The sequence below is a fragment of the Oryzias latipes genome, chromosome 18, assembly GCF_002234675.1.
Source record: "Oryzias latipes chromosome 18, ASM223467v1".
NCBI classification, from domain to species: Eukaryota; Metazoa; Chordata; class Actinopteri; order Beloniformes; family Adrianichthyidae; genus Oryzias; species Oryzias latipes.
Window position 1 is genome coordinate 7,173,507 of NC_019876.2, and position 15,745 is coordinate 7,189,251.

The following is a 15,745-nucleotide window of genomic DNA, read 5'->3' on the forward strand; positions in this document are numbered from 1 at the left end:
TATCCGATTTATTTCCACATATGAGTGAGGCCTGATTCCGATCTCAGAAAATCGGAACCCATGCGCTTTTTTCCTGCTTACACGTTCACCGGTCATATCCGATCTTTGTCACATGAGAGGAAAAAATTGGAATTGGGTCACTTGAACCGTGCAGTGTAAATGCGGCCATAGAGGCCCTCCAAGTTCACCTTCAACATCTCACTATTTACTACACTACAGACTCAAAGGCGCGCTTTAGCCAGGTGGCGCTGCTCATCCGTCAAGAGGTGTCTTGCGTTCATGGCTTTTTGGCTTTTTGAATTAGATTCTAAGAATCAAGAGGCAGACTATCTAAAGAACAGTGGAGTCCAATCAGAGAACTTGATCTCAGTAATTTTGTACCTATGTGTAATTCCTTAGTACCGGGTACAGATTATGAAATGACAACGATAACCACAAGAGTAACATGTCTATTTAAAACATTTACATCAAAGTTATTTAAATACTACAGGTCCATCTGACCCACAACGGCAGGCAGAGACCATGGCCCAACCAGCAACCAGAAACGCTGCTTTAACCCTAAATGCTTAAGAGAAATTTTAAGAAGTTGTTCTTAGTTTTCTGTTTTAAACTTTTTTTTTCTTTGAACGAAATTGAGTATCTATTGAAGCTACAACAACAGAACAATGTGTTAAAATGCCACAAACAAATTTTACTAAATTTACAAATATTCTGTTTTTTTTTGTTAATATTATTTATTTTTGTCAGGCATTGAAACAAAATTTTGTGTTTATCCCTCTTCTTATTTGGTGTATTTGACCTTTATAGTTATGGAGGAGCGGGTTTCAGGAGGCAGGGGTGTAATCTTGCCCCCAGATTTTACCTGTTTTACTTTGCATTGCATTAGAAGATTATACTGCGTTCCAAACAAGTAAACTCCACTCAACATGGGTTTTCAAATAAACTCTACAGTAATCTTTTAGTACTCTGACATTAGCTATAACCTTCTTTATGATGTTTGCAGTTCCGATTCAAGTAAAGTTTAAGAACGGCTTCACCCTCACTTTATGTAGCCAAAAATGTTTCAAAAATGTTATTCTAGACAGAGTTTTGGCTTTTTCTTTCTTTTATTGAAGACCTTCTGCATCTTATCCATTGGGCTTTCTTAATAAAACGACAAATCTTTTACTGCTACTGAAACATCCTGGATAAAGAAAAAGAATTCACTGATATTATTTTTAACAGCTAAAAGAAAAACATTTCATTATCCCGACCCATATAAAATTCAAATAAAAGTGTTATGTTGTTCTTGAGGTCAAGCTAAAAGTTGATTTGAACTACAAACAATTATTTAAATTAAAAATAAATTTAATCCTTGTTTAGATACATGAATTAAAGTTTCATCTCACCAAACTTTGTGTAATGAGCTAAAATGAAGAAGCAAAACGTTGATTTGGTTTGCTAAAACCTTTTATTGGGTAATTTTATTAATATTTTACACCATAATTCTGCAGATGGAAATTTACAGTGGGGAGAATAGGTATTGAACACGTCAACATTTCTCTCAAAAAACATATTTCTAATCGAGCAATTGACATGAAATTTTCAGCAGATGTCGGCATCAACCCAAGTAATGCACACATAGAAAGAAATCCAAACATTTATGTCCATAAATGAATTTATGTGTAATAAAGTGAAATGGCACAGGGAATAAGTATTTAACACGATGTACTTAGTGCAAAAACCTTTGTTGGTGATTACAGCCTCAAGACGCCTCCTGTATGGAGAAACCAGTCGAATACATTGCTCAGGTGTGATTTTGGCCCATTCATCCACACAAACTGCCTTCAAATCTTCAAGGTTCCGGGGGTCTCTTCTGTGAACCCGGATCTTCAGTTCTTTCCAAAGATTTTCAATTGGATTCAAGTCTGGTGATTGACTGGGCCATTCTAGCAGCTTTATTTTCTTTTTCTTCAACCAGTTGAGTGTTACCTTGGCTGTGTGCTTGGGATCGTTGTCTTGCTGAAAGATCCACCCTCTTTTCATCTTCAGCAGCCTGGCAGATGACAGCAGATTCTGATCAAGAATGTCTCCATACTTTTCTCCAGTCATTATTCCTTCAAGGAAATGAAGTCTACCAGTACCACATGCTGAAAAGCAGCCCCATGCCATGATGCTCCCACCTCCAAACTTGACTGTTGGTGTGGTGTTTTGGGGGTGATGTGCGGTGCCATTTTTCCTCCAAACATGTTGTGTCTTATGACATCCAAAGAGTTCAATTTTGGTCTCATCTGACCAGAGTATCTTCTCCCAGAATGTCATGGGTTTATCCAAATGTTGTGTCGCAAACTCCAAACGAGCTTCAACATGCTTCTTCTTCAAACATGGAGTCTTGTGTGGTGTGCGTGCATGGAGGCCATGGCGGTTGAGTGCATTACTTATTGTTTTCTTTGAAACAACGGTACCTGCTGATTCCTGGTCTTTCTGAAGCTCTCCACGAGTGGTGCTGGGCTGTTGGAGAACCCTTCCAATGATTGTTCTGACTCCTCTGTCTGAAATCTTGCGAGGAGAACCTGGCCGTGGCAGGTTTATGGTAATGCCGTGTTCTTTCCACTTCCGGATGATGGCCCCAATGGTACTCACTGGAACTTTCAGAAGTTTAGAAATGCGCCTGTAACCAATGCCTTCAGTGTTTTTTGCAACAATAAGGTTGCGTAGGTCTTTGGACAGCTCTTTGCTTTTACCCATCATGCAATGCTTTTTGTCTAACACCTTGCTGGTGAGAAACGTTTTTAAAAGGCATCAATCAGGACTATACCAGCTGATATTACTTTGCACTAATAGGGGGCAGGTTAACCTTCTGAATACTGACAAACTCCAGCTGCTTTCTTGGCTTGCCAGACCTTTTTACCCCTCCTTTTGTTCATGTGTTCAATACTTATTCCCAGTGCCATTTCACCTTATTACACATAAATTCATTTATGGACATAAATGTTTGGATTTCTTTCTATGTGTGCATTACTTGGGTTGATGCCGACATCTGCTGAAAATTTCGTGTCAATAGCTCGATAAGAAATATGTTTTTTGAGAGAAAAGTTGATGTGTTCAATACTTATTTTCACCGCTGTATATAAAAACAAAAAACACAAGAATAATTGCATTTGAAGGGAAAAAAATCATTATTAACCAAAATCATGAACCTTTTATAAAGAATATTAGTATATTTTTGATCAACTGGAAAATCTGGATAGGATTAAAATGCTGTCCTTAGAAAAAAAACCCTTATAGTGGCAAAGTCATTCCCCTGTGTGTTTATGGCTGAATTTTCATTGAAGGTTTTTTTTAACAAAATATGAAACTATTAAAAAAAAACAAGAACACATTAAAGTCACAAAGAAGCTATAACTTTAGTATAAGGAGGCTTTAGACTTTAAAAAGAAAAGTATGAGTATTTATCATAAAAAGGATTTATAAGTTTGCCATTAAGAGCTTCAATCAGCTTTATTTCTGCAGCACTTAACATTATTTACACAATCTATTTATTGAGTCTTATTATATAAGGTGTCTCAATGTGCAGAAATAAAGTCAAAAAGTTTTTAATCCCTAACTCCTTGAATTTTTGTTCCATTCACTTTCCAGTTTTGTTGTCTTAAAGGAAAATCCTCCTCCTTTTGTCTTACGGTTGCACAGGTTTAACTTTTATAGACAACACGTTTGGTGAAAGTCCATATGTCTGCAGAAACTACACACACACAGAAAAAACAACATAAAAAACACAGAAACACACAATTTGAATACCTATAGTGAATAATATCAAATATGAGACATTAATATATGAATTACTATCTGTTGTTGGCAGTTTTCAGAAATATAAATAGAACTGTTACCTCTTCAATGGCTCTCTGCACTTCAGTTTCAGTCATCCCTCCAAAAGACCTAAATCCCATGTCCAGTCCAACGACATAGTCTGATCAACACACATAAAAGATCTTTTTAGGTCAAACGTTTTATTGAACAAGGGAGACATGTATGACAAGACACAATAAAAAAGAAACATTCAGAAAAAGGATTTACTTACTAGGCCCTTTGGTTGTTGAGGATGTTTTTGTAGAGTTGAGTGTTGAAATCAAAAAAAGGAAAAAATGTTAAAACTTTACAGATGTCACACATAATACTATTTTTTGATGTTCTGTGTATGAACAACTGGGGGACAGGATTTCACAAAACAAAATATTGTTCGGTCTTTTGGGATTAGGAAAATGGCTGCCAGTCATTTAAAGCAGGAGTCAGCAGAGTTTATGACATGAAGTTCCAATTCAAAAAAGTTCTCCTTAACTACTGTGCCATCAACAACTATAATACGAACTTTAATACAAAGAAATGCAAACATATTTCCAATGTGAACTGTCAAATACCATAAACAGGTCAAACATATTTTTTTAAACAAACTTTTGCATTAACTCAAAAAGGTGCTTTCATAACATTATTGCTCAAAGAAAATTTATCAAAGTTGAACCATAAACATGAAAAAATTAGCATATTTTTGTTTATTCATCTTGTTTGACATCATGAATCAGGAGTACCTGAGTAACTTTATGTAAGTTTATTCTGTGATGGTACTTTTATTGAATTTAAATTTACATGTTTTTACTTTGTCATTAGTTTGCTATTATGGTAACATAATTTTTCCGTAATTATACGGCTTCATTATTCATTTTTTTCATCCCCAGTTATTGGAGTGGCGATCAGCTGTTGTATTCATGTTAAAACTTGTTCACATTTCATTTTGACATTTGGTAGAACTGAAAGAAAGTCAGGGTTTAATCTCACCTTGATTGGTTATTATTCAACAAACTGAATTTATAACTACAGAAATGTCAGCCACTGTGACCCCAAAAACATGACCAAAAAAACCCACCTATGCAGTCATAAACATGTGCAACAGCTAGTGGATCAGCTTTGTACTTTTCCCACTCAAAAACACGGTCACGTAACAGACACTGACATATGGACGATCCCTGATTTAAAGAATTCGATAAAGTAAACGTGTATAATTTACAGATTAAAAAAGTTAAAAATCATACCAGTTGCTGCTGTGATGTTCACTCCAGTACTTCTGACGTTCTCAAACACAGAGAACAGAGTGAATGTGTACTTAGTTCCAGCAGTGAGAGATGAGACGGTGTGGTGGATCACTGCATCTCCAGCTGGAGCACTGATGTTTGTCTCTGTGCCGTTAAACTGAAGAACAAAGCTGACATTGGTGTTCACTTTATCCCACTGCAGAGTGATGCTCGTCTCATTTTGTCCTGATGCTTTACAGTTTTTGGCATTTGGAGGAGCTGAAACAAAAAGGAATATGGTAATGTCTCAAACAAATTACCAGTGACGGTTCTATACTAAATTACTCCCCAGACAAGACCCTCCTCAGGCGCACCCCAACAGAGTCACAACACAATTTTGTCTGTGTCAACTTGATACATAAGATCTCTAACTATGCTTAATATATAATATATCGATCTTTACTTCAGAGAAGAAAAATCTGCTCATGGTTGCTGTTTTCAATACTATGATTGACATATTTCTAGTTATGATTGGTTAAATAAGGTTTTATCCCCATGGAGTTGTAGATAATGGTTAACACTCATCTTTAAAACTACCTACAGATTTGTGAAAATTCCATTGACTTATTATAGAACCCAACGTGATGGAAAGAAATGAAAAAAAACCTTCAAACATGTAAGCTCAAAACTAACCTACATATCAGTAAACTGGTTAAAGAAAATGTTGAAAATGTTTAGTCTTCCACAAATGATTATTAAAGTACTGACTAATCTGAAGGTATTTGCCCTATGAGCATCTTATGGCAGTGGCAGCAACATGCTGTATAACTATCACAGCTCGTTCAACATTTATGAAAAAATGGTACAATAAAACCTTAGTGTTAAAGCAGACACACAAGTCATGACTTGCTATGGGTTACAACTAAGTAAAGTATTTGAAGAAAATAATAGCGTAAAAAATAAAAAATTATGTCAGTTGAAACATTTAGGCCTACTTCAGTTTTAGTCGTGGACCACAAAAAAAAAGTTTGCTCATTGACGTTGTGGCGGTTAGCAGAAATGTGCATCCCTAGCCACATACGAGGGCAAACCCTGTTCTTTATTTCGCTCCTCCTCTTCTTTAGAGATGACTTTGACCTTTTTTTTGTCCATCTCTGATTTTTTGGCGCTTGACAATGAACTGGACTAAACCAATTTTCACTTTGGTAACTTTTATTTTTATGTGTTCCCTTTTTTTATTTGGCCAGTTCACAAAAAAACAAAAGAAAAAAATCCAGAACTTTATATATCTGTATTATAATGTAGGTTATAGATTGTCACGGTATGACTGAATTTTAAAATATTTTAAAATTCACACCCCCCACCTTCCTCTCCCATTCCTTCCACCTAATTTGGGAGAGACACGCAGTTGAACAGATTCCCTCCACCCCTCCCCTTTTTCTTTACACACTTTCCCGATGCCTTGTCAACCAACAGAAAGTATTGTGCGCTGCGTCGCTGTTGGCTGATTGTGGCGTGTCCCAGTGGGCACGACAGAATTGCGGGCAGCTACAGGGGGCGCCGATTCGCTGGTTTCAGGCCGTTCCAAACACCATGATATAAGAGATAATAGAAAAACAAATAGTGGCGTTTTTTTTTTTTATCTTCCAAGTGCTGAGCCGACCCCCCTTTGAATTGGCGCCCTGAGCAACCGCCCGCACTACCCGTATCTAAGACTCCTACGGCAAATTACGGAAGTTCATTCTATTCATATCTTTTTTTTAACTGACAAATCACATTGACATTTCAAAAGGATACAAAGATGAAACAGTTGTAATGTGAAGCTTTATATTCCTTTTTTTAACATTTTTTTTTTAATTCTTTATATTCTTACCAGTGACCACTGTGAGTTTTTGTCCGCTGCTTCTGACGTTCTCCAACACAGAGAAGAGAATAACCGTGTATTTAGTCTGAGCCATCAGGGATGAGAATGTGTAAGTTACTGGTCCATCTCCATCTGTGGCAGTGATGCTGGTTTCTGTGCCATCAAGCTGAAGAACAAAGCTGATGTTGTTCACTTTGTTCCACTGCAGAGTGATGCTGCTCTCATTCTGTGTTGATTGCCTGAGATTTTGGGGATTCTGAGGAGCTGTATATAGAAAAAAACAAAGTTTAAGTCATCACTAGGGTTGCATGATATGAGGAAAACACGCGATATGCGATATTAGAGATTAATATTGGAATAACGATATAATTTGCGGTATATAAAGAAACAGCAAATAAACCAAAAACATTGTTCCCGTTTCATTTAAAAATTGGTCAAATGCACAAAAAGATTTATTTGATTCGTTAAATGCTTCAATTTGCCATAAGATTAGCACATTTAAGGTTTGTGATTTATTGCGATTTTCTGTCCTCTGCAATATGCATATTGCGATAACGATAAATTTTCAGCATATTGTGCAGGCCTAGTCAAGACTTATTTTTAAATGTTTTTGTTTTAATATTTTTTTTAATTAAGTTGTTTTAAAATAAATATTTAGGTAGTATAATATCTTTATAGGTCTAATCCTCTAGTCATCTTAAGACATCAATGCTTTTACAAGATCTAATCCTTTTTTCTCTCTAATGTTCAACGTCACCCTATTTTTCTGTTATGGAAAAATCTTATAACTACAGATTATTTTCTTGATTTATTTCTTCTCACCAGTAACTGCAGTAATATTGGTTGCTTTGCCTCTGACGTTCTCAAACACAGAGAAGATAGTGAATGTATATTTAGTTCCAGCAGTCAGGGATGTGATTGTGTAAAAAATGGGTCCATCTCCATTTGGTGCACTGATGTTTGTATCTTTTCCATTAAACTCTAAGATGAAGCTGACAATTTTGGTATTTACATTATCCCACCGAAGAGTGATGCTGGTCTCAGTTTGTCCTGATACCTGAAAACTCTGATAAGGAACTGAAAAACAACAGGCACACATTAGAACATAGTGTGTTAAAAACAACTGTAAGTTTGACGTTTTTTTTAATGATTTGTAGTAAATTTTAACCCTTTAAAAACCAAATCAAGTTTAAAAATCTATGATTAAAAATCATACATTATCTGTAGCCTTGGGTGAATGATACACACAAACAATGTTTTTAAAAATTTGTTTGCTCTGGCATTTGGTTGAACAGCCAGTAAAAAGGTTAAGAACAAATCCAATGACCAGGTTGTGTAGCTTTTTCATCTACTTTGTAAGAATACAGTCTTTCATTTAAATGTCATTACAGCAGTATTGAGAGTAGCAGGAAGTAAACAAGTTTGATGATGAATTAGAAAAAAAACATTACCTGTACAATATGGATAATAGCATGAAGATTGATCAAAAAGTTTGTAGACGTAGAAGTCTCCGTAACAGAGTTTGGCCTTCATGAAATATGGACTATAGTAGCAGCAGTTATCAATGTAAGTATGACACAGAGGAAGTGTTACAGATTGATTGTACTCAGTGGGATGAGGTTCTGCCAGTTTTAAGTAAGGAGACGTCCCACATGTGTCTTCACATGTTTCAGTGATCTGAGCTCTGGTTTGGCCCAAAAAAAAACTGTACCAGCCTCCTTGGACAATTCTTCCACCACATCCGTTTATGGGGCTCCAGTCACTCACTGCAGTATAATGCTCACAGGGGTCGACACACTGAGCACTTCCATTATTAATGAAGCAGTTCAGGTCAGGAGCACAAAATGTCTCTCCACAAGGAAGATGTCGATGGTCTTTTTTGTTTGCATGCAAGAAATAAAAATACATGAAATTAGTACATTTAAAGAAGTTAGTTGTTGTACTTAGTAGTGGCCTAAATTCAACACTAGCAAAACACCAAAGTAAAGGTAAAGAGTCCATCAGGTCTTTGGAACTATTAACATAAAAACTGAGATTAGGATACAACTGTAGAGATCATTAACAGTGGTTCATATGCAGGGTATCTAGTAAGGAAGAGGCAAATACAACAAATCAGAGAACAGAATAAAGTATAACTTCAATGCAGGAAGTAGATTGTGGAGAGGAAAGAAAATAGATGCAAACAAGGGCACAAATTAATTAACACAGAAGTTATCTTATGCTTCACCACAAGATCTGACACTGGTTTACAAGTCAGAGAAAGGTAAATGGAGTTTTGATATTGCTCAATGAAATTAATTTAATTTATGGAAGTGTTTTTTCCACCCATAATCCAAAGTAAAATGCAATTCTCAGTTGACAATTCAATTTGCAATTTAATCATGCAATTATAAAATGCATTTTGCAATTAGCAATTCAATATTGGAAGGTGGTGGGCCCCACCCTGATGAGCTTCAGACAGTTTGCTTTTCAATTTGAATTTTGAGACTGATAAAGTGCCATGCTTATGCAGATGAAAATGCATTACACCGGGGGGGGGGGGGGGGGGGGGGGGCTCTGTTTTGCAATAATATTTAAATTTTGACACAAAAACTATGGAAGCATTTGTGTTGCATATTAAAAAATAAAAGTCAATAGCAGAAATGCTTTTTCATTTTCACAATGTAACTGCATCAATTGACTCAAAAATAAAATTGATAAGCAATCTTCCAAAATGCCTTTTCTTTTTGTTCATAAACATCGCTCGTGCTGTCTCTTGGTTTAAATCATAAAAAAAATTGTATTTGACACTTCATTTTCTAAAAGTTCTCTAGGAAATGTGTGTTTAAATTATATGAGAAATATCTAATTTGAAAAATGAAATTGATTTATTTGAGTCAATTGATGTGGTTTCAATGTGAAATTAAAAAAGTATTTCTGGTATTGACTTTTATTTTTTATCATGCAACACAAATGCTTCCATAAAAACCTCACAACGAGGCTTCTAGTGTGCAGCCGCAAAGATGGCAGCTTAGAGTCTTTTCTCCTCCGACATTAGGAATTAAATTGCCCTTCAAACTGGACAAACGATATCCAAAGTGATTTTAAGAGATGGAAAAGGGCAAGATGTGGACAGGAGAAAGCAGGCTAAACTAAACCAAAGAAACCAAGCAAACTGCTGATTCTCATGGAAGCAACAGCCCAGAATGCCCACGTGCTGGTGTTAGCAGCACATCATCGGCTAATGCTAACGAAGACGAGGCAGATGAAGAAATCAGCCTAACAACAATACTGACAGAAATGAAGAGTTTCCGCCAAGACAACAAACAGCAATTGAGAGAAATTAAGGAAGAGATTAGCAAGGCAAAGATAAGGCTTGACGAGGCGGAAGAGCGGATTATGAGCGCCGAGGAGAGGCTGCAAACAATGGAAGAAGTCATGGAGGAGCTGGTGAAACTTCAATCACAGCTAGAAACTCAACAATCGGACCAGGAAGGAAGGGCCAGACGAAACAACATCAGGATCTACTCTGTGGCGGAGGGCTCTGAAAATAAATCCCCATCAATGATACACTTTATCGAAGAGCTGCTTAAACAAAATCTGTCACTAGAGGAAGACAGAAACAGGTTCGGAAAGAAAAAGGGATCCGATTTCAGACCCCCTTCCCCGCCAAACTTAGAGTTTTCTACCCGGACGGAACTCGTGTATACAACTCAGCTGAAGAAGCGACGAAAGAGATGGCAGAAAAAGTATTACCGGTGACCGTGCTGACACCAGCAGAGACGCTGTTGGAGCAGATCAGGAGGCTGACCTGGACTGTCAGCGGAGGACGAGGACAGAGACGGCGACAAGGAGGATCATCGTACAAGGACAAGCTTCAAAAGTTCAGACGGGGCCCGCCGCAGGTAGACATGAATAACAACTAAAAAACAGTTACTACAGCAGCCCAGATGAGTGCACACATGCTGCAGATTTGAGCATGATGGGTAAATACATGCTGATATTTTTTATTTTTATTAAATTTTTATCTCTGGGCAAATGCATCCTTTCTTGAATTCTATTGACTTAAAGTGAGACAGAAACTCTTTGGTTTACTTCTGAGTAATGATTTTTATTTGAATGTTTATTTTCATTATTATAAAAAGCCGAAATGAAGGTAACAATTAGTCGGGGGGCTGAACTTTGAGCTGTATACTCACCATCAAAGACAAGTAACTTTGTCAGAGGGCCCTTTCTTAAAAGAGAGATTTTCCCTCAGGATGGCTGCTTTACAACAACAACAGGGTTCTCAGAGGAACCCCACCTTTGGAAGTTCTAAGGAATATTGGTGTTACTTGAATAAGGGCATTTTTCTAACTAGTTATCTTGTTTATAGTTTGTTTGCTGCAGTTCAGAACAGCCTGAAAGCTGTCTTTCCCTCATCCACTAAAATCCAGACACATCACGAATATGATGGTGGATAAAACTATAAGAATAATAAATAAATGTAAATGGTATGCTGAATCCTATTAAGAGAAGTAAAATATTTGGCCGGGATAGGCTCCGGCAGCCCCGTGACCCCAAAAGGGAATAAACGGTATGGAAAATGAATGAATGAATGAATGAATGAAAATATTTTCAAAGCTAAAAAGACAACGGAGACAAGTGGTCTTCCTACAGGAAACACACCTAACAGAGGCTGAACATGTAAAACTGAGGAGACGGGGCTTTAAACACATTTTTTACACATCCTGTAAGTCAGGACACAGAAGAGGACCAGCTATTCTAATATCAAATCAGATCCAATATGAACACATTTCAGAGACCAAAGATAAGGAGGGTTGATATGTAATGATCATAGGAAGGTTTGAAGGGTTTTTGGTAACATTACTCAGTATATATGCCCCTCCAGGAAGTGATTGGCAATTTTATAAAAAAAGTATTCAATATTATGTCCACAGAATCTCACAGGATACTTATAAGTGGAGGAGATATGAATATAAGATTAAAAAAGATGGACTCGTCTGGTTCTAGTTTAGGCCACAAAAAACCTATATTTAACAAATTGCCTCGGTTATATCAAAGAAATTGATATAATATATGTTTGGAGGGAACTGAACCTAACTAGCCGGGACTACACTGATCACTCAGCACCACAATCAACTTACTCCAGAATAGATTATTCCTTCATGTTCAGAAAGATCGGCACCGAATCCAGTCATGCGACATAGGAACAATAGATATATCTGACCATGCACCAGTAAAAATGCTAATAAATATCAATGACAAGCCCACATCTCCAACATGGAAATTGAACCTGAGATAGATCACTGAAGATAATGATAATGGAGAAGTTCCCCCTAGTGTGGGATGCGTATAAAGCAGTACTGAGAGGAAACACAATTTCGCTCTCCTCATCGTTAAAGAAGCATAAACAAAAAAAGCTTAATCAATTAACATGTCAACTTGCAAAAACAACATAAAATTGGAGCGAAAAATGATAATGGAACAAAGATAAAAAAAACTGCAAAATGAGATAGATGAGATACAGCAGGGAAAATAAGTATTGAACATGTCAACATTTCTCTCAAAAAACATATTTCTTTTTTTTCTTTTCTTCTACTTGTCCTGTCCAACAGCTGGGCAGGCAGATGAGAGCTGAGGGCCTCTTGTGTTGGACATATTTTACTTTAACAATAAGGGTTATTAATCTTCATACAAACCAGAGGTATGTCTGAATAAACCCCTATTGTAATTGAGGCCAAACTTTATTAATTTCAACCATGTTTGAAAATCTTTGGTGTTGGACCGGACGGAAAAGGGAAGAAGAGAGAGGGACGTTAGAGAGAGGGGGGGGGGGGGGGGTAGGAGGGTGATAATAGGAGGGGAGGGGGGATAAGACCATGAAGCAGCATAAAGCAACAAGTTTACTGGTTGTTTATCATTACGGTAAGGTTCAAATGTAGTAAAAAAAGGGCGGGGCCTTTCCACACACACACTCAAATGTTATCAACGCATCTGCTAGCTGCAGAAACGTCCACATGTCGACATGCACACAAAACAGATAGTGTTCACAGGCATACTTATTCCATTAAACCAACTAGTGTGAAATATTTCAGTCATTCATCATGCAAACTGTTAGTGCAAAGTTGAGCTAAAACCTGTGCTCAGGTGAGTGTTTATGTTATTCTAAAATGGATGGTGAAACGTGAAAAGAAGGAGGGAGAGTGCCCATCCATCCCCACCCCAAGACCCCCACCGCCGCAGCAGCAGCGGCGGCAGCCGGATTCCCCCCAACGCTACACGGGTACAGGCAGGGAACAACCGCCCCCTGGGCGACCAAGCCCACCACCCAGGCCAGCCCTGCAGGGCCGCCGTGAGGCCCCCACAGCCAGAGAGCAGGGAGGCACGGAGGGAAAGAGAGTGCCACCCCAGCCCAACCAGGAGAGCAGCCCCCCCGCCGTGCCGGGAGAGCCCAACGCAGGGCCCCACCAGAGAAAGACGCCCACATCCCCAGAGGGGCACCCCACCACCACCTAGGAGTTCCGGGCATCCCCCCGCCCCAACCCCAGGTACGAGCCAGGACCCCCCAAGGGAGACCCGCTCCGCATTCCAGGCAGCCACCCACCCGGCCCACGGTTGGTCCAGGGAGGAGCAAGGCAGGGGCCCGCCGCCCCCGCCCAGGAGTGGGGAACCCCGGGGAAAAAAGAGGGCCCACAAGGGGTGTTGTAAATATGGCCCGACCAGGCTTGGCCACAGTTGGAAATTTGGCGTGGCCCAGCGCTCAGGGGCAAGGACTAGAACCCACCCCCCAGGGACACGAACACCCCCGGCTCAGGTGTAATGTGAACCCCCCCACCACGCGGAAAGAGCACCGCCGGGCCCAGGAAGCCGGCACCCAGGGGACACGGCCGCCGTTGCCAAGGGGCCCGTACCCCCCACCAGGGAAGGGGTAGGGGACAGATGGTCCTAGTTCCCACCTTCCTTGGAAAATGTGTGTGCGTGTATGTGTGTTTGAGAGGGTGTGCATGTGTGTGTGTTTATGTTGGAATGTATATATTAAGGGGGCAGGGGTGTTTGTACTAAGGGGGGTGCAGTTAAAATTGGCGGGTAGGGCCCTAAGGGGACATCTCCTGATTACTCACAGTGATGTCCCCTCACCCTCCCCACCAAGGGCCCTACATGTCTAAGGTGCAAATAAAACCGAAAGAGGGGGGGCCCACTCCATACGGCAACCATAGAAGGGGGGCCACTGCCAAGTAGCCCCCCCCAAGGCGCATCGCAGGCTAAACCCCCCACCCCCTCACCCTAATATGAGGTTATATGAGGAAGGGGGTAAGTTGGGGACAGCTGGTAGACTGTCCCCTGGTGGTGAAAAAGCTGTCCCCCAGCCCCCCCCCCCCCCAGCAAAGGGGCCAGGCCCACCCAGCCCAGGGGCCCCACCCCCCGAGGCGCCGACACCCCAGGCCCAGCACCACCCACCCAACACAGAGAGAGAGGAGCCAGAAAGCGTCGCCCCCCCCCCGGAGCAAGCCCAGGCCCCCATCCCCAAACGCTGGCCCTAAAAGAGCTCTGGTCAGGCCTCGACGGGACCGTGGCAGCCAACCGGCCGGGGCAACCGCCGATTGCCCCAGCGGAGACCCCGACCCGTCAACCCCCCCCCCCCCTGTACCAAAAGTGGGTTCCCCTCCCCCCCAGAACGCCCCCCCAATGGACAGGGCCGACAAGACCCCCCACCCCAAACCCCGCAGCCGAAGCGGATGACACCCAGAGCGACCGGGGGCCCCAAGAGGGTTGTCCCGTCCCGTCCCAGAGCCAGGGAAGGGTCGATCCCAGCCCCAGGTGTGGATGGGCAGCCCATCCAGCGCCGCTGCCCCCCCCCCCCCCTCCGAGCAGGGCCCCCCTCCAACCCCCCCCAGCACAGGCAAAGGGACCACTCCCCCAAGCCAAGCCAGACCACTCCCCCACCACGCACCCCCACACCCAAGCCCAGAGGACCACGCAGCGCCCTAGCCCGCCCCACCCACGCGCCGGACCCGACCCTCAACCAACAGAGCCCCCACCACCCTCCACCAGGCAGCAGAGGCCCCGACCCACGCCAGAAGGGCAAGGAGCAGTGACGACCAGGCCCCCCCACCCCTAAGTCATGGAGTTAGCTATAGGAGACCAGAGAGACCGAATTCTTTCAAAGTTACTTGAACTTTGGGCTGACATTTTTTCCAAGCTGATATGATCAAGCAGCAGATTTCTGTGTTGACTTATATTTATATTTTCCTTTTTTTCCAATTTATTAAAATAGTTTTTTTAGCAATACAAAGAGTTATGAAAATGATAGAGCCTAATCCTCCTTTTACATCGATGGCACTCATGTCACCAAGCACACAAAGTGACGGTGAAGCCGTGATTGAAACCTTAAGCCAGACTGATAGATCGGCACATACCTGCTGCCAGAGAGCCTGGACAGGCGTGCAGAACCATAGTGCATGCATGTAATTGTCGGGTAGATTACTGTCACAGTGCTGACAAATGTCTGAGTTGCTGAGACCCATCTTGAACATCCTCTGTCCAGTGAAGTAAATTCGGTGAAGAGTTTTGAAATGGATTAGCTGCAGATTTGGACTTTTTGTCAGTTTAAAGGTGTTTAGACAATGTTCTGACCAGAAGCTTTCATCTGTGCTGATGCTCAAATCCGCATCCCATTTTGTTGCCGGAAGTGAAATATTATTATCTAAATTACATAAAAGTTTGTATATTTTGGAGAGAGTTTTATTCATTGACAAATTAATCAGAGTGGTAACTACATCTGGTAGCTTTAAATCGTTGTCTCTGTATTTAAACTTTTTAGTAATAATTGATTTAAGTTGCTGATATTCCAAGAAGT

General features: G+C 40.6%; 1 protein-coding gene across 1 annotated transcript; it reads right to left on the bottom strand.

Annotated features, from left to right (window-relative positions):
- Positions 1-3,098: 3,098 nt before the first annotated feature.
- Positions 3,099-8,863, bottom strand: LOC105354826 (tenascin-like). The gene is made up of 7 exons (XM_020706362.2): positions 8,358-8,863; positions 7,729-7,983; positions 6,916-7,170; positions 5,064-5,321; positions 4,058-4,063; positions 3,867-3,946; positions 3,099-3,721 (listed from the first exon to the last, which is right to left on the bottom strand). The coding sequence occupies exons 1-7, from the start codon at positions 8,812-8,814 to the stop codon at positions 3,656-3,658; spliced, it is 1,377 nt and encodes a 458-aa protein (XP_020562021.1). The 5' UTR covers positions 8,815-8,863; the 3' UTR covers positions 3,099-3,655.
- Positions 8,864-15,745: the final 6,882 nt, after the last annotated feature.

What these genes read in the sequence shown, in the direction of transcription:
- LOC105354826 (XM_020706362.2), bottom strand. Translation starts at nt 8,814, where the DNA reads ATGTATTTTTATTTCTTGCATGCAAACAAAAAAGACCATCGACATCTT. An exon ending in CAATATTACTGCAGTTACTG is followed by an intron (nt 7,171 to 7,728) that starts GTGAGAAGAAAT and finishes TTCTATATACAG; the next exon opens with CTCCTCAGAATCCCCAAAAT. An exon ending in TGCAGAGAGCCATTGAAGAG is followed by an intron (nt 3,722 to 3,866) that starts GTAACAGTTCTA and finishes GTGTGTGTGTAG; the next exon opens with TTTCTGCAGACATATGGACT.